General features: G+C 42.2%; 1 protein-coding gene and 1 pseudogene across 5 annotated transcripts in view; both read left to right on the top strand.

The window, feature by feature from the left end:
- TFCP2 (transcription factor CP2) overlaps positions 1–24063 on the top strand; it is an 83596-nt gene that overhangs the window by 37516 nt on the left and 22017 nt on the right. For all 4 annotated transcript variants that reach the window (XM_025402440.1, XM_025402439.1, XM_025402438.1 and 1 more), the window contains exons 2-4: positions 18679–18830; positions 19680–19756; positions 21003–21108. In XM_025402440.1, coding sequence (XP_025258225.1) covers positions 18679–18830; positions 19680–19756; positions 21003–21108 — 335 coding nt within the window. The remainder of the gene's footprint in view (positions 1–18678; positions 18831–19679; positions 19757–21002; positions 21109–24063) is intronic.
- Positions 12077–13351, top strand: LOC112634708 (annotated as a pseudogene). The gene has a single exon (XR_003121811.1). The product of XR_003121811.1 is annotated as a prohibitin pseudogene (transcript).

The following is a 24063-nucleotide window of genomic DNA, read 5'->3' as shown; positions in this document are numbered from 1 at the left end:
TTTTTTTTTTTTTTTTGAGGCGGAGTCTCGCTCTGTCACCCAGGCTGGAGTGCAGTGGCCGGATCTCAGCTCACTGCAAGCTCCGCCTCCCGGGTTCACGCCATTCTCCGGCCTCAGCCTCCCGAGTAGCTGGGACTACAGGCGCCCGCCACCTCGCCCGGCTAGTTTTTTTTTGTATTTCTTAATAGAGACGGGGTTTCACCGTGTTAGCCAGGATGGTCTCGATCTGCTGACCTCGTGATCCGCCCGTCTCGGCCTCCCAAAGTGCTGGGATTACAGGCTTGAGCCACCGCGCCCGGCCTCTTGTTTTTTTTTTTTTAGAGTCTTGCACTCTTGTCCAGGCTGGAGTGCAGTGGCGTGATCTCAGCTCACTGCAGCTTCTACCTCCCAGGTTCAAGAGATTCTCCTGCCTCAGCCTCCTGAGTAGCTGGGATTATAGGCACCTACCACCACACCAGGCTAATTTTTTTGTGTTGTTTTTAGTAGAGACGGGGTTTCACTATGTTGGCCAGGCTGATCTTGAACTCCTGACCTCATGATCTGCCCACCTTGGCCTCCGAAAGTGCTAGGATTATAGGCGTGAGCCACCGCGCCCGGCCAGGGAACCTTCTTTAACTTGTTTATTGCTATATTCCTGCCACCTAAAACAGGGCCTAGAACATAGCAAGTGCTCAAAGACTATTTGATGAATTCAAAAAAGAAGAAAAGGTTTTGAAGGGATTTACTGAGACCATGTCAGACTGAGTGTTTTCACCCCAGTAGTGGTGATGGGTATGTGTAGACCTGAACAAATACCCTCACCCTTTGTGGTAATGTTTCAAGATAGCTCACTGAGGACCTCTGCAAAGTCAAGTCTTGCTATAAAAAGGTGGTCATTCTAGATGACATAGAGATCAAACCCATGCATTCTCTTAGTTTATTAATACATAGCACTGAGTAATTAAGCTCACCAGTCCCTCCTCCCCATTTGGATTTAGTTGACACGGGATATGGCCTGAAAGGGATTTTTTTAAAGCTCCCCAGGTGATTCTAATGTGCAGCTGCTAAGATTGAGAGCCACTGCTATTTATATGCCTTTCATACAGACCTGACTTGAATTTAGTAATATAATATACAAATACAGCAGAAGATGACTCGAAAACTATTTTATTTCTAAATACTTTCTGACTTAAAAAGCAGGATCTGACTGTAGTTTTTTTGTGTGTGTGATGGTCTTGCTGTGTCGCCCAGGCATGATCTCGGCTCACTGCAACCTCTGCCTCCCAGGTTCAAGCAATTCTCCTGCTTCAGCCTCCCGAGTAGCTGGGACTACAGGCGCCCACCACAACCCCTGGCTAATTTTTGTGTTTTTAGTAGAGACAACGTTCCAACATGTTGGTCAGGCTGGTCTCAAACTCCTGGCCTCAAGTGATCCTCCCTCCTCGGCCTCCCAAAGCGCCAGGATTACAGGTGTGAGCCACTGCGCCTGGCCCTGAATTGTATGTTTTTGTTGTTGTTGTTTTTTGTTTTTGAGATAGAATCTCACTCTGTTGCCCAGGCTGGAATGCCGTGGCATAGTCACGGCTCACTGCAGCCTCAACCTCCAGGACTCAAGTGATCCTCCCACCTCAGCCTCCTGAGTAGCTGGGACTACGGGTGCACACCACATTACACCTGGCTAATTTTTAAAAATTTTTTTATAGAGACAAGGTCCCACTATGTTGTCTAGGCTGGTTTTTTTTTTTTTTTTTTGGAGATGGAGTCTCGCTCTGTCACCCAGGCTGGAGTGCAGTGGCGCAGTCTCGGCTCACTGCAAGCTCCACCTCCCGGGTTCACGCCATCCTCCCACCTCAGCCTCCCGAGTAGCTGGGACTACAGGTGCCCGCCACCACACCCGGCTAATTTTTTGTATTTTTAGTAGAGACAGGGTTTCACCGTGTTAGCCAGGATGGTCTCGATCTCCTGACCTCGTGATCCACCCGCCTCGGCCTCCCAAGTGCTGGGATTATAGGCGTGAGGCACAGTGCTCAACCTGTATTTGTTTGATTATCTATCTAAGTAGATATTATTCCTGTTCTTAAGTAGCTGAATTACAGTATGATCTTTTAGACTTGTCTTTTATTATGTTTGTTTTAAAAATACTGTTAAAGGAACTGTAAATAAACTTGATTTAATTTGGTACAAAGTTCTAAGGGGCACAAAAGACTAGAGCAGTGTTTTTTCCAAACTTCAGGCTGTAGTAAAAATTTTAAATGAAGTCAAATAGAGACTACCAAGGCCAGGCGGGGTGGCTCATGCCTGTGATTCCAGGACTTTGGGAGGCTGAGGCTGGCAGATCGCTTGAGCTCACAAGTTTAAGACCAGTGTGGGCAACATGGTGAGACCCCATTTCTACTAAAAATACAAAAAAATAGGTGGGCATGGTGGCATGCCTGTAGTAGTCCCAGCTACTCAGGAGGCTGAGGTGAGAGAATGGCTTCAGCCAGGGAGGTGAAGGTTGCAGTGAGCCGAGATGGCACCACCGGACTCCAGCCTGGGCAATAGAGCCAGACCTTGTCTCAAAAAAGAAAAAAAATACCAAAATTAGTAAGTATTGTTTCATGAAACTTTTCAGTTCTGTAGACGCACAAATATATGTATGTGTGTACTGGGTCTGAATATGAAATAGCTTACCTAATACGAATGGTATTTCAAGATGTTGAAAGCTACAAAACTAGAGTATATGACAAGAAGGAGGAAAGAAGATAGTCATCCCATCATTCCTTTAATGGGGCTACACTGTTACACACATTTATTTTCTCCTTTTTTCTCTGTTTCTTATACATTTTTTGTTTGTTTTCTTATCCAGTTGCTTAATTTTTGGATCTGGCCATATTGTTCAAATTCTTTAACACTGTTTCTTTCTTTCTTTTTCTTTTTTTTTTGAGATAGGGTCTCACTCTGTTGCCTAGACTGGAGTGCAGTGGTGCAATCTCAGGCCACTGCAACCTCCACCTCCCCAGTTCAAGTGATTCTCGTGCCTCAGCCTCCCAAGTAACTGGGACTATAGGCACCTGCCACCACGCCTGGCTAATTTTTGTGTTTTTAATAGAGACAGGGTTTCACCATGTTGACCAGCCTGTTCTCAGACTCCTAACCTCAAGTGATCTGCCCGCCTCAGCCTCCCAAAGTGCTGGGATTACAGGCGTGAGCCACCATGCCCAGCCAACACTGTTTCTTTACCCAAAGAGTGAAAACAAAGGCCAGGCATGATGACTCACGCCTGTAATCCCAGCACTTTGTGGGGCCAAAGCGGCAGATTGCTTGAGCCCAGGAATTTGAGACCAGTCTCAGTCTGGGCAACATTGCAAAGCCTCATCTCTGCAAAAAATATAAAAATTAGCTGGGCATGGTGGCACACACCTGTAGTTCCAGCTCTTCGGGACGCTGAGGTGGGAGGATGGCTTGAGCCCAAGAGGCTGAGGCTATAGTGAGTAGTGATTGTGCCACTGTATCCCACCTGGGCAACAGAGGAAGACCGTCTTAAAAAAAAAAAAAAAAAAAAAAAAAAAAAAGCCGGGCGCGGTGGCTCAAGCCTGTAATCCCAGCACTTTGGGAGGCCAAGACGGGCGGATCACGAGGTCAGGAGATCGAGACCATCCTGGCTAACACGGGGAAAAACCGGCTCCACTAAAAAAATACAAAAAACTAGCCGGGCGTAGTGGCGGGCGCCTGTGGTCCCAGCTACTCGGGAGGCTGAGGCGGGAGAATGGCGTAAACCCGGGAGGCGGAGCTTGCAGTGAGCTGAGATTGCGCCACTGCACTCCAGCCTGGGCAACAGGGCGAGACTCCATCTCAAAAAAAAAAAAAAAAAAAGAGAGAGAGAGAGAGTGAAAATAGGTATATTTTGTTGGCAAAATAAAAACCTTTGAGGCCGGGCGCGGTGGCTCAAGCCTGTAATCCCAGCACTTTGGGAGGCCGAGACGGGCGGATCACGAGGTCAGGAGATCGAGACCATCCTGGCTAACATGGTGAAACCCCGTCTCTACTAAAAAATACAAAAAACTAGCCGGGCGCGGTGGCGGGCGCCTGTAGTCCCAGCTACTTGGAAGGCTGAGGCAGGAGAATGGCGTGAACCCGGGAGGCGGAGCTTGCAGTGAGCAGAGATCCGGCCACTGCACTCCAGCCTGGGCGGCAGAGCGAGACTCCGTCTCAAAAAAAAAAAAAAAAAAAAAAAAAAAAAAAAAAAAAAAAAAAAAAAACCTTTGTAGTTAAAGGTTTTATAGCATTAAATTGTTTTAAAAGGTAATTTAAGTTCAGATGAGTTATATTGTAATCTGAGATAGTTTTATGCTTTATTTTTTTCTTAAACGTCATACAGTGGCTTTTGGAATGCACTTTTTTTTTTTTTTTAGTAGAACTGTTCTAAGTAAGGTTGACTTAATATTTTCCTTTGCACATTCACCATTTCTATTAAGTTTTGTTTTAGAACAAAGAAATTTTTTAGAAGCTTTGTTATCTTATCGCATAACAAACCACGCACAAAAACTTAGTGGCTCAAAACAACAATGACTTCTCATGAATCTATGGATTGACCGTGCAGTTCTCCTTCATGTGGAATCAGTAGGCTGAGGCTGCAGTCATTCTGAGGCCTAGGCTGGGACATTCAAGATGGCTTACTTACATGTTTAATGCTGGGCTCTGCTGGGACACTGGGTTGGCTGGAGCTCGCTGTCTTTCCGTGTAGCCTCAGGACCTCCCCATCTCCACTGAGCCACTCCATGTGGTTGCTTCAGCAGAGTAGCCAGACTTCTTACTAGCAGTTCAAAGTTCCCAAAAGTGCAAAAGTAAAAGCTAGCAATCCTTCTTAAAGACTAGACCTAGTCCGGCGCGGTGGCTTACGCCTGTAATCCCAGCACTTTGAGAGGCAGAGGCAGGTGGATCACGAGGTCAATACTTCAAGACCAGCCTGGCCAGCATGGTGAAACCCCATCTCTACTAAAAATACAAAAAATTAGCCAGGCATGGTGGTACACGCGTATAATCCCAGCTACTCAGGAGACTGAGGCAGGAGAATCACTTGAACCCAGGAGGTGGAGTTTGCAGTGAGCCAAGATGGCACCACTGCACTCCAGCCTGGGTGATAGAGCATGACTCTGTCTAAAAAAAAAAAAAAAAAGGAAGACTAATTCCTAAACCAGAACTTGCACACTGTTATTTCTCCCACATTATTGTTAAAGCAAGTTACCAGCCCATATCCAGTGTGGAAGGCGTGCTGCGAAAGGGTGTGAATACAAAGAGCTGTGGGTCATCTGAGACTATCTTTGGAGATTAGCTACCAAAGTCACATTTAGCAGCCTAGTGATGAAATCTCGGGCGGTTTTTATGATATTTAAAACTTAAGACTACTTTTGGATTATTTAGATTTTATTTATATTCATGTTGCCCCCAACCAGTTGTTCCTCTATTTTAACATTTGTTCTATTACAGTTAGATAGGAACTATCTAGCAAGTGTTTAGCTGAAAGTTAGGCATAAATGAAAAAGAACTTAGTTGTAAATTGGTTAGGGAGAAGTGAGTACAAAATAGAGAATAGATGATGTCATAAACTTTGTGTTTAAAAAAGTAGTAAGAACTTAAAAAGGTACACCATTTATTTACTGCTGCTGAAACCCTGAAGACCAAAAGGACAGAAAAAGAAAAGAAGGAAAGGAAGGAAAAGAAAATAATTTTATTTTTAAAAATCGATATGTGATTTTTCATAGTTAGAATAGTAGCTGATACTTAGTAGGTAATAAATCTTTGAATGACTGAAGTTTTCTTTTCTTTTTTTTTTTTTTTTTTTTTTTTGAGACGGAGTCTCGCTCTGTCACCCAGGCTGGAGTGCAGTGGCCGGATCTCAGCTCACTGCAAGCTCCGTCTCCTGGGTTTACGCCATTCTCCTGCCTCAGCCTCTGGAGTAGCTGGGACTACAGGCGCCCGCCACCTCGCCCGGCTAGTTTTTTGTATTTTTTAGTAGAGACGGGGTTTCATCGTGTTAGCCAGGATGGTCTCGATCTCCTGACCTCATGATCCACCCGCCTCGGCCTCCCAGTGAAGTTTTCTTTTCAAAAGGGGAGTTATTCAAGGCCACCTTGAGTGGAAAAAATATTTTTAAAGGGAGTTATTGGTATTTTAGGAAATACATATTTTACTCAGCTTGTTCATAGACAGTTTAGAAGATCTGAGAGTATCATTCATTATACTGAGAGCATAGTTCACCTTTGGCCAAGTGGATGTTCATAAGATGTAGAAGTTCTCTGAGAACTGAAAACCTTTTTATATCTTAACTTTAACCAAGAATATCATTTTTAGGGATTGTTTGTGATAGAACAAAGCTATACTGATGGGCCTGTTGTATTTGGTATACAGAAGATTTAGTATGCCTAGATGTTATCTATGTTTTATTTTATTATAGTTTGTCTATTCCTTGTTTTGTCATGGCAAGTACACAAATGTACAAATAATTTTTTTTTTTTTTTTTTTGGAGATGGAGTCACACTCTGTCACCCAGGCTGGAGTGCAGTGGCGCAATTTCGGCTCACTGCAACCTCTGCCTCCCAGGTTCAAATGATTCTCCTGCCTTAGCCTCCCAAGTAGCTGGGATTACAGGCACCTGCCACCACGCCCAGCTAATTTTTATATTTTTAGTAGAAGGTGTTGCCATGTTGGCCAGGCTGATCTTGAATTCCTGACCTCAGGTGATCCACCCGCCTCAGCCTCCCAAAGTACTAGGATTACAGGCGTGAGCCATTATGCCTGGCCAGTTTTTTTTTAAGACAGTTTTTTTAAAGACAGATTTATAGGCCAATTGGTTTAGCCAGTATGTAGGGTTTTATAGTTATCATTTGGCTCTGCCTTCTATAGCAGATGGAAAATATGCTTTGGACTTTGTAATGGCAGTAAACTAGTGATATTTCCTATCAGAGGAGACTATATGCCAGTTAGTATTTTCTAATAATAAATAGGATCCCTAAACACAACCCAGTGCTTTTTTTTTTTTTTTTTTTTTTTTTTTTTTTTTGAGACTGAGTCTTGCTCTTTCACCCAGGCTGGAGTGCAGTAGCATGATCTTGGTTCACTGCAGCCTCTGCCTCCCAGGTACAAGCGATTCTCCTGCCTCAGCCTCCTGAGTAGCTGAGATTACAGACGCACACCACCACACCTGGCTAATTTTTATATTTTTAGTAGAGACAGGGTTTTGCCATGTTGGCCAAGCTGGACTTGAACTCCTGACCTGAGGTAATCCACCTGCCTTGTTCTCCCAAAGTGCAGGGATTACAGGCGTGAGCCACTGCGCCTGGCCAACAGCTACTATTTTTAATGTTGTTTTTGTGTTTGTAGGTTTTTTGTAATGGGGTCTCATTTTGTTGCCCAGGCTGGAGTGCAGTGGCACAATCATGACTCACTGCAACCTCCCAGGCTCAAGCAATCCTCCTACCTCAGCCTCCCAATTAACTGGGATTACAGACGCACAGTATCATGCCCAGCTAATTAAAAATTTGTTATTGTAGAGATGGGGTCTTATTTTTTACCCAGGCTGGTCTCAAATTACTGGTCTCAAGCAATCCTCCTGCCTCAGGCTCCCAAAATGCTAGGATTATAGGTGTGAGCCACTGTGCCTGGCTCCAATGGAGCTTTTCTTTTTTTCCTTCCAGTTTTAGAATATTTTTATCCTGCCAAAAGATTCCCTGTGCCCATTTTCCTTCCAGTGCAGCTTCTAATACCTGAACAGTCTCACAACATTTAGTCTTTTTAGAATAATAAAACCATAGAACTGATTTGGAGACCCTTTTAAAGAGGTCAGCTCATCTAACCCTGAGCTACTGAAATCTCTTTACAGGATAGAACGAAAAAGACTTCTTTGCTTCAGCAATCCTCTTTCTCTACATGTGACATGACTTTAGGTCACCTCACTTATTTATCTCTCTCCTTAGATTTTTTTTTTTTTTTTAGACGGAGTCTTGCGCTGTCGCCCAAGTTGGAATGCAGTGGCACGATCTTGGCTCACTGCAACCTCTGCCTCCCAGGTTCAAGAGATTCTCCTGCCTCAGCCTCCCGAGCAGCTGGGATTACAGGCGCCTGCCACAATGACCAGCCAATTTTTTGTATTTTTAGTAGAGACAGGGTTTTATCATGTTAGCCAGGCTGGTCTTGAACCCCTGACCTCATGGTCCGCCCGGCTTGGCCTCCCAAAGTGCTGGGAATTACAGGCATGAGCTACCATGCCCGGCCTCTCCTTAGATTTTTTAAGTCCTCTCAAATGTGTACATTCAGAACTAAGTATATTCAAGTGTAGTCTGATTTGCATAGAGAATGACATTTTCTTCATTCAGACTTTGCTTTTAATGAAACCTGATATCAGTGATTTTGGCAGCTGTAACACACTGTTTGTGTCTTTGAAATAGACTTTTTAAAAAGCCTAGTCATTTCTCACTGTCCTGTGCCATTTTGTTTTTATTGTTTTTTTTTTTTTGTTCTAAGCTTATGACTTTGTATTTATCCTTATTAAATATGATCCCCTTAAATTTAGCCTCCTGTTCCAGCCACTTACAATTACTTAAAAAGTTGATAATGGCATACAGGGTGTTTACTTTCCCATCCCAGATTCCTGTCATTTGCACATTTGATCATCCTCCTTTCCATATTCTCATCCAAGTCATTTATAAAAAAATGTTGCAAAGGACAGGTTACTCTGGGCCCCGTTGCATACTACTGAGCCTTCTTCCAGATTTATCTGCAACTCTTTAGGTACAGTTGTATAATTATCTGTGAAGCCACTTAACTTTCAAGTTAAAAAATACATATTTTTTCACTTTGCACAGTGATATCAAGAGAGACTTTATTTTATGCCTTGCTGAAATCCAGATACTATATTTATGCCTATAGCATTTGCTGGCCTAACCATATAAAAAAAGGAAAATGGAGTTTGGAGATGTTCCTGATACTAGTTTTTATTAATGAACTATTCTTTTAGTAACCTATTTTGCAGTCTTGCTTGTCCTGCACATCACATCAACTCTAGTATAAGGTACGGAGAATATATTCTCCTTTCTTTTTGAAAATTGTTTCTGCATGGTGGCTCACGCCTATAATCCCAGCACTTTGGGAGGCTGAGTTGGGTGTATCACTTGAGGTCAGGAGTTCGAGACCAACCTGGCCAACATGGTGAAACCCCATCTCTACTAAAATACAAAAATTAGCTGGGCGTGGTGGTGCATACATGTAATCCCAGCTACTCAGGAGGCTGAGGCAGGAGAATCGCTTGAACCCAGGAGGCAGAGGTTGCGGTGAGCCGAGATCGCACCACTGCACTCCAGCCTGGACAACAGAGTGAAACTCCATCTCAAAAAAAAAAGAAAAAAAAAAAAAAGAACAGAAAAGAAAAGAAAATTGCTTCTGCAGACACACAAAGCTAATGTGATATTTGGGATTGTTAGAATCATGAGACTTGTCTGGGTTTCCAAAGTGTCACTCATGGGTCTCATCTGCAGATTCTTCAAGTTCTCTGGTGTAGAATTCATCCAGGAATTCTTTATTCATTTAGACAGATAGGCACTCTTTGACAGTCTCCTTATTTATCTTGGTCAGTAATCTAGTTTTCCTAATATTTCTTCTTTTCTTTCTACTTTCAAGATGATTTTTCTTGTCAGAAAAGATAGAAGAAAAACAGGAATTGAGATGTTCTGTCTCTGCTTCATATTAATTAGTAATATGCCATTTACATCAAAGAGTGGGCCTGTGTCTTCCTTACCTTTTTTGCAAGTCTCAGCACATTCTGGGCTTCAGCTTCAGCTTCCTTCTTGATGACACATCAGTGCAATTTTTAAAAATAGTTTCTTTCTTTTTATATATGTTGTGTATGTCTGTCTAATTCTTAGTTGATTGGTGAGCTTTCCAGCTAGTCTCTTTAGATAAGCCCCTTCTTTTTTCCCCCATCTATCTTAAATAATGTGAGATTGCCAGAATTTCGTTTTTGAGAACCTCAATCCTGTTGTCTTCCCTTTTAGCACCTCAGACTTAGGTCCTGTCTTTAGCACTTCAGCCTTAGGTCCTGTCTCCTTGACTGGTTGAAGCCTGTTCTCAGAGTCTAGTTGCTGCATGTAGCTGTGCCCCTCGCCCTTCTGCCTGCCTGTCTGCCTTGGTTGTTTTCTTTTGAGGCATCCACTACTTCTTTTCTGATCAATTTCTTCTTATTCAGATTAGGTTCCAAGTTATAATTCTACTTATTTCTTCTACCTTCTGGATGATAGAATAATTAGCAAGGCAAATTTAAAAAATCTTATATGCTGCTTTTTAGTTGTATGAGATTTTTCTGTAGCAGAAATCTTTTATCATTACTGGCTTTATGGTAAAATCACAGGGCCATCTCTCCTTGCCAGGTCTCCTCCCTGATCTGACCTTACATCCTTCCCACAAATCCCAGAAAATCAATCTATTTTCTTAAAGTTGTTATGGCCAATTGTTTGCTGGATGTTTTTTTTGTTTTGAAGCTGGCCTTAGAGTAGAGTGTAGTCTCTTCAGCTGTTGCCCTTCCATGCTGTAGCTAACATAGGGATGTTAGCATGCTTTTGTTTCAAATGCTTTATTCTCATTTAGTGGAAGCTAAATGAGGGTTACAAATAGGAAAGTTGAAGTTCATGACATCTTATTGTCCCAAGTTAGCTTCTAAGTTCCTTAGATGCTATCTACTGCCTTTCTTACTCAAGGTAACACTCTTCAACCCTCTCCTTCTCCCTTTTCTAGGCTCTTTCTAGAACAGGGCATCTCAAACAGCTGGTAGGCCTGAAGGAAGAAAGCTAAACCACAGTTATGAATTAGTAGAGACCATTCAGGGGCTGCCCTTTCTCAAAAGGGTAATTTATACCTCAGGAGACTGTGAAGCAGCTCTTTGTGGAATCTTAGTTACATTCAAGAAAGATCACTCCTGATATTGCTTCTATTCCTCTTCCTTTCATTCAATTGCTTTCTGCTATGCCTTCATGCTCAGGTTTGGATTTCCATTTAGGGGTATACATTTTTAACATATACTCAACTTATCCTTTTAACAGGTGTGATTTCTATATCTTTTTTTTTTTTTTTTAAATTGGAGTCTCGCTCTGTCACCAGGCTGCAGTGCAGTGGCGCGATCTTGGCTCACTGAAGCCTCTGCCTCCTGGGTTCAAGCAATTTTCCTGCCTCAGCCTCCTGAGTAGCTGAGACTACAGGCGCACACCGCCACGCCTCGCTCATTTTTGCTTTTTTTTTTTTTTTTTTGAGACAGTCTCGCTCTGTTGCCCAGGCTGGAGTGCAGTGGCGCAATCTCGGCTCACCGTAAGCTCCGCCTTCTGTGTTCACGCCATTCTCCTGCCTCAGCCTGCTGAGTAGCTGGAACTACAGGTGCCCAACACCACGCCCGGCTAATTTTTGTTGTATTTTTTAGTAGAGACAGGGTTTCACCATGTTAGCCAGGATGATCTCGATCTCCTGACCTCATGATCCACCCACCTCGGTCTCCCAAAGTGCTGGGATTACAGGCTTGAGCCACTGTGGCCGGCCAATTTTTGCATTTTTAGTAGAGGCGGGGTTTCACCATGTTGGCCAGGATGGTCTTGATCTCTTGACCTCAAGTGATCCACCCGCCTCGGCCTCCGAAAGTGGTGGGATTACAGGCGTGAGCCACCACGCCTAGCCTGTGATTTCTGTATCTTTATACTTTGATCAGAGATAGGGTAAGATCAAAAATTCCAAAATGATTATAGTGTATATAGTGCTGAGTATTCTGGTGAATGCAAACAACCTGTCAAAGGATAGAATTACAGCAAATTTAAAAGATCTCAGTTGGCTTTCTTTGTGATTCTAGAATTGAGCAAGACATCATTCCATAAAATACAGTAATTGTTCCAGTGAGCTGAGCAGAAGAGGTTAGACAGAAGGGCTAAAGGAAGCAGAAGCAAAGAACAGAGTGTATTAGTTACTTTTCAAAGTTCCTTTTTCTTGTAAGGCTGGGAGAGGGAGAGAGAAGAATAGAGAAGTAACTGATTGATTCATGTGGAGGTCAGAGTGGAAGCAGGTGCGAGAGGGTCCTGTAGAAGAAAACATGGCTGCCAAAGTGTTTGAGTCCATGGTAAGTTTGGCTTGGCCTTAGCTGTTGCAGGAGGCATGTGAACTCTGCCTTATATAATGTGGATGCTGGGCACAGAGCTGTCATCTTTGACTGATTCCAGGACAAAAATGACAGGACATTGTGGTAGGGGAAGGGACTCACTTTCTCATCCCGTGGGTACAGAAACCGATTATCTTTGACTGCCTTTCTCCACCACATCATGTACCAGTCATCACTGGTAGCAAAGATTTACAGAATGTCAACATCACACTGCGCATCATCTTCCGGCCCGTCGCTAGCTAGCTTCCTGCATCTTCACCAGCATCGGAGAGGCCTATGATGAGCGTGTGCTGCCGTCCATCACGACCGAGATCCTCAAGTCAGTGGTGGCTCGCTTTGATGCTGGAGAAGTAATCACCCAGAGAGAGCTGGTCTCCAGGCAGGTGAGCAACGACCTTACAGAGCAAGCAGCCCCATTTGGGCTCATCCTGGACGATGTGTCCTTGACACATCTGACCTTTGGGAAGGAGTTCACAGAAGCAGTGGAAGCCAAACAGGTGGCTCAGCAGGAAGCAGAGAGGGCCAGATTTATGATGGAAAAGGCTGAGCGGCAGAAAAAGGCGGCCATGGTCTCTGCTGAGGGCGACTCCAAGGCAGCCAAGCTGATTGCCAACTCACTGGCCATGGCAGGGGACGGCCTGATCAAGCTGTGCAAACTGGAAGCCGCGGAGGACATTGCGTTAACAGCTCTCACGCTCTCGGAACATGACCTACCTGCCGGCAGGGCAGTCCGTGCTCCTCCGGTTGCCCCATGAGGGCCCACCCTGCCTGCACCTCCGCAGGCCGACTGGGCCACAGCCCTGATGATTCTTAAACACCGACTTCCCCCTACACCCCAGAAATCACGGTGAAATTTCATAATTGGCTTAAAGTGAAGGAAATAAAAGTAAAATCACTTCAGAACTCTTAAAAAAAAAAAAAAGAAGAAGAAGAAAAAAAAATAACTGATTGGGCCAGGTGGCTCATGCCGGTGATTCTAGCACTTTGGGAGGCTAAGAGAGAAGAGCTTGAGCTCAGGAGTTCAAGACCAACCTGAGCAACATGATCAGACCCCATCTCTACAAAAAATTTAAGAATTAGCCAGACATGGTGGTGCACACCTGTAGTCCCAGCTACTTGGGAGGCTGGAGGATCCCTTGAACCCAGGAATTGAAGGCAGCAGTGAACTTTGATCACGCCACTGTACCCTAGCCTGGGTGACAGAGTGAGACCCCCTCAAAAAAAAAAAGAAAAAAGAAAAGTGGCTGATTGGTTAACATCAGGCTACTTCAGGCTACTATTTTTGTGTGAGGATTAAAGCAGAGGGAACTTCATTATCATGCTGTTTGAAGATTTAAACTGTCCTGTTTGGGACATTAGGTGTTCTGTCTCTCCTGATTTCTTAGAAGATAAGATAGCTTAGTTTAGGTTTCACAATGTAGAACTTAAGATGGATGACTCCATTTTTATTTTTAGTCTGCTTTGTTGGGGCCTAGTATAGGAGTTTAGTGGCCTCCTATAGTTTTTATTTAACAAAACAAAAGTATACATCATATCAGTGAATATTTGCTAAGAACAAGAAAGAGAAGTCTTCCTTTCAAATAGCTTACGGTTCATTGAAATTAATTAATCCAGGCACAGTGGCTCATGTCTGTGATCCCAACACTTTGGGAGAAGAGGTGGGAGGATTACTTGAGGCTTGGAGTTTGAGACCACTCTGGGCAACATAACAAGACCTCCATTTCTACAAAAAAAAAAAATAAATAAATTAAAAAAAATGAACGAAATGCATAAAGCAATCAGAAAATATAATAAAATGTTAAATTATACATTGGCAACAGCTACTTAGAATCTACCAGAATGGGTTTGGGTTTTCCTTATCTAAACTCACCTCTAAGGAAGAGCAGACTTGGATTTCCAAAACCGTTTCTTTCTGGATGCACTTGTTTTTGTTTTGGTATAAATAGGGACCTAGAGTTGTATTTCCAGTGACCTATAGCCTCTATCTCTAGGAATGTGGAACTGAATGGTACTTTTGCTCCCACAGCAGACTAAAAGAAATGCAGTGTAGCAAGATTATGAATAATTGAAATATGTTTGGGGTTTATAGATCTTAAACTCTCTGATGAGGAAATATAGTCTTGTGTATTTGGTTTGGCTGTACTGTTTTGAGTTAGTTTTAGGGGTAACTTTGAGAATCAGTTTGAGAATTCTAGCCCCAGATAACAGTCCTTTGCTTAGTCATGGGTTAGGTGTAATGCCACATGATCCTGAGAAGACTAGGAATGGTTGCTGTTTATTAACCTTGGTTGGTAGTGATACTTGAGAAGAAAAAATAGCCACCCTACATTCATAAAGGTTGAACTGTTGCTATGTTTCAAAATCCTATTTGCCTTGATATCTGGTAATCTTTACTAATCTTTTAAAGAATCATCAGATGTGATGTATTTGAGAATGATAAGACAGTAAAGGCTTCCAAATGCTAACACTGTGTTAAGTTTTGTGGTGTTTTACTTTATTTTCTATACTTTTTGTTATGAGAGCACTGGTAACTTCCTGATCTTGAGAAATAAAAGAACTAGAACAGAGTAATTTTTTAGAAAACTCTGTTTCTACAGTTGTAAATAGTCTCAAGGGAACAATATGTTTCACGTGGAAAAAAATTAATATGGACAGGAAGAAGGATTCCCTCAACATTCTCCACTCGTAACTCATATGAGCAAAGCCTAAGGAAAAGAAAGTGCCTTTTGTGTTTCTGGCCATTGAAATATTTTTTAACGATGAGAAAACTGTTTCATAGGCTGGCCGCGGTGGCTCACGCCTGTAATCCCAGCACTTTGTGAGGCTGAGGTGGGCAGATTACCTGAGGTCAGGAGTTTGAGAACAGCATGGCTAACATGGTGAAACCCTGTCTCTACTGAAAATATTAAAATTAGCTGAGCGTGGTAGCAGATGCCTGTAATCCCAGCTACTCGGGAGGCTGAGGCAGGAGAATCACTTGAACCCAGGAGGCAGAGGCTGCAGTGAGCCGAGATGGTGTCACTGCACTCCAGCCTGGGTGACAGAGGGAGACTCTGTCTCAAAAAAAAGAAAAAGAAAAAAAGAAAACTGTTTCATGAAAACTGGTTTGCATCAAGTCTTACTGGATTCAAATAATAACATATTATTGTTATTCAGATATCAACAGAAAGAAAAATTTTCTTCTCTTCCACCCCTCCTTTTTTTAGTGTTCATGCCAGTAAATTTGTATTATACCTGTGTGTGAAGTCAATAATCAGAACATTTGCTACTTGTTTTATTTTCCAGTAATAATTTATAATATTGTCTGTAAAATTCACAAGAGTGTAGTCAACTTTCTGTCAATAGTGTCTTTGCCTGAAGGTAATGACCCTGTAATCTGATGTATTGGGGAAAATGTGTGTACTGGTGAGGGATATAGGTACATATAAATAATTGCTTTTTCATCTGTGAATGGTTAAAAAGAAGCATTTTGGTCTCTTTATAAGCTTAATATTTAAATTATAAGTAAAGGTTTGAATGTATTCCATTTTGAACATGGGGAATGTTAACAAGAATCTCTGGGCTGGGTGAAGTGGCTCACACCTATAATCCTAGCACTTTGGGAGGCCGAGGTGGGCGGATCACTTGAGGTCAGGAGTTTGAGACCAGCCTGGCCAACATGGTGAAACCTTGTCTCTACTAAAAATACAAAAGTTAGCCCGGCGTGGTGGTATGTGCCTATAGTCCCAGCTACTTGGGAGGCTGTGGCAGGAGAATCACTTGAACCCGGGAGGTGGAGGTTGCAGAGACCCTAGATCGTGCCACTGCACTCAAGCCTGGGAGACAGAGCAAGACTGTCTAAAAAAAAAAAATTCGCTGGATTCCTGACTTCTAATCTTCTGGCGGGGATTTTTTTTTTTTTTAGATGGAGTCTCGCTCTGTCTCCCAGGCTTCAGTGCAGTGGCGTGATCTCGGCTTTCTGCAACCTCCACCTCCCGGGTTCAAGTGATTCTCCTGCCTCAGCCTCCTGAGTAGCTGGGACTACAGGCACACGCCACCACACCTGGCTGATTTTTGTATCTTTAGTAGAGATGGGGTTTTACCATGTTAGCTAGGCTGGTCTCAAACTCCTGACCTCAAGTAATCTGCCCGCCTTGACCTCTCAAAGTGCTGGGATTATAGGCGTGAGCCATACCATGCCCGGCCAAGGGAATCTTAATTGTTTCTTTTATTTCACGTGCCCTGTTCCTTTTCTTTTGTACCCAGAAGTACTCTGTGGCCTATGTATATTTTTTCTTTTTTTAAAAAATCTTTACTGTGGAAAATTTCAAACATATACAAAGTAAACAGAATTATATGATGAACCCTCTTATACTCATCACCTTGCTTTAACAGTCATCAACATGTTACTACTCTTTTTATCTTTTTTTTTTTTTCAGATTCAGTCTCGCTATGTCACCCAGGCTGAAGTGCAGTGGCACAATCTTGGCTCAAGCGATTCTCGTGCCTCAGCCTCCCACATAGCTGGGATTACAGGTGTGTGTCTCCACACCCAGCTAATTTTTGTATTTCTATTAATAGTAGAGATGGGGTTTCACCATGTTGGCCAGGCTGGTCTTGAACTCCTGGCCTCAAGTGATCCACCTGCGTTGGCCTCCCAAAGTGGTGGAGTTACAGGCGTGAGCCACCACACCTAGCCCTCTTTTATTATTTTTACTTCTACCTATTCCCCATCTTCTATTCAATAAATTTTTTTTTTAGGTAAAATTCATTTACAGTGAGATGCAAAAATAAGCTGTTAGAGTTACAACTGTGTAGCAGACCTATCATAGTATAAAACATATTCATCTCTCTACAGAGTTCCCTTATATACCTTCCAAGTCATCCCCTGCCCCACCAGGAAACCATTGTTCTCTTCAACTCTGCCTGTTTTAGACTGTCATATAAACAGAACCATGCATTATGCATTCTTTGTGTCTGGCTTTTTTTGTTGAGCATTATATCTGTGAGATTCATCTATGTTGCATTCCTTTGTTTCACTGAGTAGTCCATTGTATGGATATACCATGGTTTGTACATCTGTTCTCTTACTCATGAACATTTAGGTTCTTTCCAGTTTTTTGTTTTTGTTTTTTTTTTTTTTTGAGACAGAATCTTGCTCTGTTGCCCAGGCTGGAGTGCAGTGCCACGATCTCGGCTCATTGCACCTCTTGCCTCCTGAGGTCAAGTGATTCTCCTGCCTCAGCCTCCCAAGTATCTGGGGCTACAGGCCTGCACCACCACACCCAGCTAATTTTTGTATTTCTGGTAGAGACGGGATTTCACCATGTTGGCCAGGCTGCTCTCAAACTCCTGACCTCAGGTGATCCACCCACCTCAGCCTCCCGAAGTGCTGGGATTACAGGTGTGAGCCACTGCGCCTGGCCTAGTTTTTGCTTTTATGCTGCGGACATTTATAACAAGTCTTGGGTGGACTTATGTTTTCATTTTTCTTGGATAAGTACCAATGGGTAGAACTGCTGGGGTCAATAGATGCCTGATTAATTTAATTTTTTTTTAATTAATTTTTTTTTTTTTTTTTTGAGATGGAGTTTGGCTTTTGTTGCCCAGGCTAGAGTGCAATGGCACCATCTCGGCTCACCGCAACCTCCACCTCCCGGGTTCAAGCAATTCTTCTGCCTCAGCCTCCCGAGTAGCTGGGAATACAGGCACGTGCCACCACTCCTGGCTAATTTTGTATTTTTAATAGAGACATGGTTTCGCCATGTTGGTCAGCCGAGTCTCGAACTCCGGACCTTAGGTTATCTGCCCGCCTTGGCCTCCCAAAGTGCTGGGATTATAGGCATGAGCCGCTGCACCTGGCTGCATGTTTAATTTTATAAAAAATTGCCAAACCTTTTCCTAAAGTGTTTATATTATTGTACATTCCTACTGACAAAGGATGAGAGTGTGGTTTTACATTCCTATGACAAAGGATAGATGTATGTCTTTGATTTGCAAATTTAGATAAACTGATAGATACAAAAAGCTTTTTCTTAGAGGAAATGGCTTGTAGGAACATCTCAATATTAGTTGTTATTCCACAGAATGTAAGATGACCTTGAAATATATACTTGTTATTGATTTGTCCTTTTCATGTGGCTTCTAAGGAATTGTAGAAGTTATTTTAGTCCTTATAGAAAATCAGCTGATATGGTTATACAGGTAGTATAGTTGTTGCCTTTCTGAGAACAAAGACATTACTGAGTGTCCTAGATTTATACATTTTAGAACTCTGTTTATAATTTCCAGAGTCCTTTTAGGAACCCCTGTCTATGATTCCTAGAAACATTCTCTTTCACACTTAGTGGTTTTAGCAGTGAATATCTGTCATCACCCACACTATTGTGGTCAGGGGGATATCACAGCAGGTAATCTAAATGGAATTGTTGGGGTGAAACTCCACCGAGGTGAGTAATGTTTATGGCTTTCCAAAGCATTGCAATTAAATTATTTAACAATAAAGCTGCCTTTGCACCATTGCCAGATATTAATGTGAGTCATTTGTTTTATTTTAGTGATGTCCTCGCATTGCCCATTTTTAAGCAAGAAGAGTCAAGTTTGCCTCCTGATAATGAGAATAAAATCCTGCCTTTTCAATACGTGCTTTGTGCTGCCACCTCTCCAGCAGTGAAACTCCATGATGAAACCCTAACGTATCTCAATCAAGGTTAGATGCTTCCTCATTCATTAGTACTATTGCAGGCCTACAGTATTTATGATTTTTTTTCTTTTTTGCAACGGAGTCGCCCAGGCTGGAGTGCAGTGGCGCGATCTCGGCTCACTGCAAGCTCCGCCTCCTGGGTTCACACCATTCTCCTGCCTCAGCCTCCTGAGTAGCTGGGACCACAGGCATGTGCTTTTTTGTATTTTTAGTAGAGACGGGGTTTCACCGTGTTAGCCAGGATGGTCTGGATCTCCTGACCTCCTGATCCGCCCACCTCGGCCTCCCAAAGTGCTGGGATTACAGGCGTGAGCCACTGCACCCAGCCATTTATGATGTTTTATTAGGTACACTTATATGTAAAAACTTAGATCTTTCTGGTGTGACCTATCAAACTAGAAGTCCTACTTCAGAGATTTGAGTTCTAATGTCATACTTGATATATATTACTAGCTTCTTTTGCTTAGCTGTCCATTTTTAGTTCCCAGCTTCCTCTTCCTAATCATGTTCCCTAGACACTCCCATTGATTACTGTCTGAGAAGTATTACTCTACCTGGCTCTATTATTTACCAATTGTATGGCCTTGGACAAGTTGCTAAAACTCTTTTAAGTTTCCATTTCTTTGTCTGTAAAATGGGATTGGTAATACCTTAGAAAGGTATATCAGTTAAATGAGATAATGTGTGACAATACTTGGCACAGGGCTGAGCATCTAGTAAAGGCTTCTGGTTGTTGTTACTAATACTAATAATATTATTATACTATTGTATATTCAACCAACTGAATTTTATTCTTTCTGAATCTAGCAAAGTTAATTTTTGATGAATATAATATGTAATTACTTTTTCTTCTAGGACAGTCTTATGAAATTCGAATGCTAGACAATAGGAAACTTGGAGAACTTCCAGAAATTAATGGCAAATTGGTGAAGGTAAAACGAATAAATCATTCTTCTGTACAATTTTTTTTTATTAATCCTTTTGTGATTTTAAATTTTTGTTTTTGTTGTTAATGTTCTTTTGCTTCCAAGGGCTTGATGGTATCTCTTGCCTGCCGTAATTTGTTGGCTGAGTGGTAAGCTGATGTGTTATTTCTTTGGGGTCAGAGTAGGCCCCACTATTCACATGAATTTTTCAGAGCTGCAGAAATAGAACGCTTACCACTCCCTGTCCAGAGTAATCACCCCTGGCTCAGTGAAGTTCTTTTGGAGTAAAGTAACCTCCTTGAGATCTTTAGAGAAGCCTGAGTGTCTTTTTTGATACTTAGTCCTATAGCGAGGAAAACAGAAGCTACTTTGATGAAGAGCAGTTCTCTTAGTCTAGATTAACAGTCAGGATTTTGATAATTCACAGCACAATTGAAACAGGAGTTTTGTCAAAAGGTGGTGGGAGGAATTAACAGACACTACTACAAAGTAAAAGTAACAAAAGGAAAGTTGATGGAAATAGGCTCTGCCTACCCTCAGTGTTTACAGGTTGTATGGTGGGTTAGCAAGCAGGGCACTTGGTGAGTTTTTCATGTACATCTGAAGAACTAAGCCAGATAAGCCATGGCGTAACAGAAGAGGCATGCAGCAATGCTTCAGATGGGAGTCCTTTATGCCTACTTACCATCGGACTGAAGTTTAAGCCAAGTTTTAAATATGGTACCAGTTAACTATAAAGATTATATCTGAGAAATTGGCTGGGTACGGTGGCTTACGCCTGTAGTCCCAGCACTTTGGGAAGCTGAGGCGGGCGGATCACTTGAGGTTGGGAGTTTGAGACCAGCCTGACCAACATGGAGAAACCCTGTCTCTACAGAAAGTACAAAATTAGCCAGGCATGGTGGCACATGCCTATAATCCCAGCTACTCAGGAGGCTGAAACAGGAGAATTCCTTGAACCCGGGAGGCGGAGGTTGCTGTGAACCGAGATGGTGCCATTGCACTCCAGCCTGGGCAGCAAGAGCGAAATCCATTTCAAAAAAAAAATAAAAGATTATATCTGAGAAATTATAAAATTTTATCCTGAAATAGCACTTAGTATGGTATGGGTTTTAGAGTGAAGCAGATGTTAAGAAAAATAATTTTAGATTGTGTTTAGAAACCAACTGGCAGTGAGTCCTGCTAGTTTTTCTTTGTCAGCACTGATTTTCAAGAGGTCCTGTTATCATCTGATTTTGTTGTATCCTTTTAGAGTATATTCCGTGTGGTGTTCCATGACAGAAGGCTACAGTACACTGAGCATCAGCAGCTAGAGGGTTGGAGGTGGAACCGACCTGGGGACAGAATTCTTGACATAGGTGAGTTAAGAGAATCTATTGCCTAGGAAATGCCTTTAGCTATGCACCAAGAGTTGGTTTTCTTTATTTGACATTTACCTTGATTCATATGCTTGTGAAGCTCAATTAGTATAAACCTTGAAAGTATTTATTAAGCATAAAAAATTTTAAGTAATACAGGTGAAAATGATACCAGAATTGAAGTTGAAAGTATAAACACTTTAGTTCCATAGCAACTATAGGATGATTTTGTTTTGTTTTTTAAGTTGTGGTAAAATATATGTTACATAAAAGTTATCATTTTAAGCATTGTTAAGTGGATAGTTCAGTAACATTAAGTACATTCAAATTATTGTGTAACCATCACTATCATTCATCTCCAGAACTTTTCTTATCTGCAAAACTGGATGTCTGTACCTGTTAAACAACTCCCCATTCTCCCTTCTTCATAGCCCCTGGTAACCACTATTCTCCTTTCTGTCTCTATGAATTAGACTACTAAGTACTGCATAAATGAAATCATACAGTATTCGTCCTTTTGTGACTGGCATTTTTCACTTAGCATAATGTTTTCAAGGTTCATGGTGTAGCATACGTTAGCATTTCCTTCCCATGTAAGGCTGAATAATATTCCATTGTGTGTATATACCACACTTTGTTTATTCATTCATCCCATGATAGGCACTTAATTTAATTCCATTTTTTGGCTATTGTGAATAACGCTGCTATGAACATGGATGTACAAATATGTGTTTGAGTCTCTGCTCTTAATTCTTTTGGATGTATATCCAGAAATGGAATTGCTGGGTCATATGGTAATTCTACCTTAAATTTTTTTTTTTAGAAACCACTATATTGTTTTCCACAGTGACTACACATTTTACGTATCTACCAGCAGTACTCAAAGGTTCCAATTTCGGCTGGGTGTGGTGGCTCACGCCTGTAATCCCAGCACTTTGGGAAGCCAAGGCAGGCGGATCAGGAGGTCAGGAGATTGAGACCATCCTGGCTAACACGGTAAAACCCCATCTCTACTAAAAATACAAAAAAATTAGCTGGGCATGGTGGCGGGCACCTGTAGTCCCAGCTACTCAGGAGGCTGAGGCAGGAGAATGGTGTGAACCCAGGAGGTGCAGCTTGCAGTGAGCTGAGACCACACCACTGCACTCCAGCCTGGGTGACAGAGCGAGACTCTTGTCTCAAAAAAAAAAAAAAAAGGTTCCAATTTCTTCAATCCTTGCCAACACTTGTTGCTATCTTTTTTTTTTCTTTTTTTTTTTTTTTCCTGAGACGGAGTTTTGCTCTTGTTGCCCAGGCCTGAGTGCAGTGGCACGATATCAACTCACCACAAGCTCCACCTCCCAGGTTCAAGTGATTCTCCTGCCTCAGCCTCTGAGTAGCTGGGATTACAGGCATGCGCCACCACACCCAGCTAATTTTTGTATTTTTAGTAGAGATGGGGTTTCAACATGTTGGCCAGAGTGGTCTCAATCTCCTGACCTCTTGATCTGCCTGCCTTGGCCTCCCAAAGTGCTGGGATTACAGGCATGAGCCACTGCACCTAGACTGTTGCTTTCTATTTTTTGATAATATCCATCCTGATGATTGTGAAGTAGTATCTCATTGTGGTTTTGATTTGCATTTCCCTGGTGATTGGTAATGTTGAGCATCTTTGCATGTGCTTATTGGCCATTTATATATTTTCTTTCTTTATTTATTTTTATTTATTTACTGATTTATTTATTTTTTGAGATGGAGTCTCCCTCTGTCGCCCAGGCTGGAGTACAGTGGCATGATCTCAGCTCACTGCAACTTCCACCTCCCGGGTTCAAGCGCTTCTCCTGCCTCAGCCTCCCGAGTAGCTGGGATTACAGGGGCCTACCACCAGACCCAGCTAATTTTTGTGTTTTAGTAGAGAGGGGGTTTTGCCATGTTGGCCAGGCTGGTCTCGAACTCCTGACCTCAAGTGATCTATCCGCCTTGGCCTCTCAAAGCGCTGGGATTACAGGCGTGAGCCATGGCTCCTGGCCCGCCATTTATATATTTTCTTTGGAGAAATGTCTATTCAAGTCTTTTGCCACATTATCGAATTGTATTGTTTTGTTTTTTGTTATTGAGTTGAAGGAATTTCTAAAATATTCTGGATATTAACCCCATAGCAGATACATCACATGCAAATATTTTATCTTATTCTGTGGGTTGCTTTTTTACTATATTGATACTATCCTTTGATGCACTAAAGTTTTACATTTTGAGGTGGTCTAATTTATCTAATTTTTTTTAATTGCCTGTGCTTTTGGTGCCATATCCAAGAAGTCGTTGCCAAGTTCAGTGCCAAGAAACTTTTCCAGTATGTTTTCTTCTATGAGTTTTATAGTTTTAGGTCTTACATTCAGGTCACAGATCCATTTTGAGTTCATGGTTGTATATGGTACAAGGTAAGGACCCAAATTCATTCTTTTGCATGTGGATACCCAGTTTTCTCAACACCGTTTGTTGAAAAGACTGTTCTTTCCCCCACTGAATGGTCTTGCACCCTCGTCAAAACTCATTTGACCATATATTTGAAAACTTATTTCTAGGCTGTCTATTCTATTCCATTTGTTTATATGTCTAGCTTTATGCCTAAACCTCACTATTTTGCTAAGTGTAGCTTTATAGTAAGTTTGGAAGTTGTGAAGCATGAGACCTCCAACTTTGTTCTTTTTCAAGATTGTTTTGGCTGCTCAGGATCTGATATTTTGTTATGCGTTTGTAAAGGGGGGCAGACTTTTTTTCCTCAGTATGCTGAAAGTTCCTTCCTTTTTTTTTAGTTATTTGTTTTTTGAGACGGAGTCTTGCTCTGTCACCCAGGCTGGAGTGCAGTGGCGCGATCTCGGCTCACTGCAAGCTCCGCCTTCTGCATTCACACCATTCTTCTGCCTCAGCCTCCTGAGTAGCTGGGACTACAGGAACCCGCCACCACACCCAGCTGAT

The sequence above is a fragment of the Theropithecus gelada genome, chromosome 11, assembly GCF_003255815.1.
Source record: "Theropithecus gelada isolate Dixy chromosome 11, Tgel_1.0, whole genome shotgun sequence".
Lineage (NCBI taxonomy): Eukaryota > Metazoa > Chordata > Mammalia > Primates > Cercopithecidae > Theropithecus > Theropithecus gelada.
The sequence above is the reverse complement of the archived record's forward strand: the minus strand, read 5'-3'. Positions and strand labels throughout refer to the sequence as shown.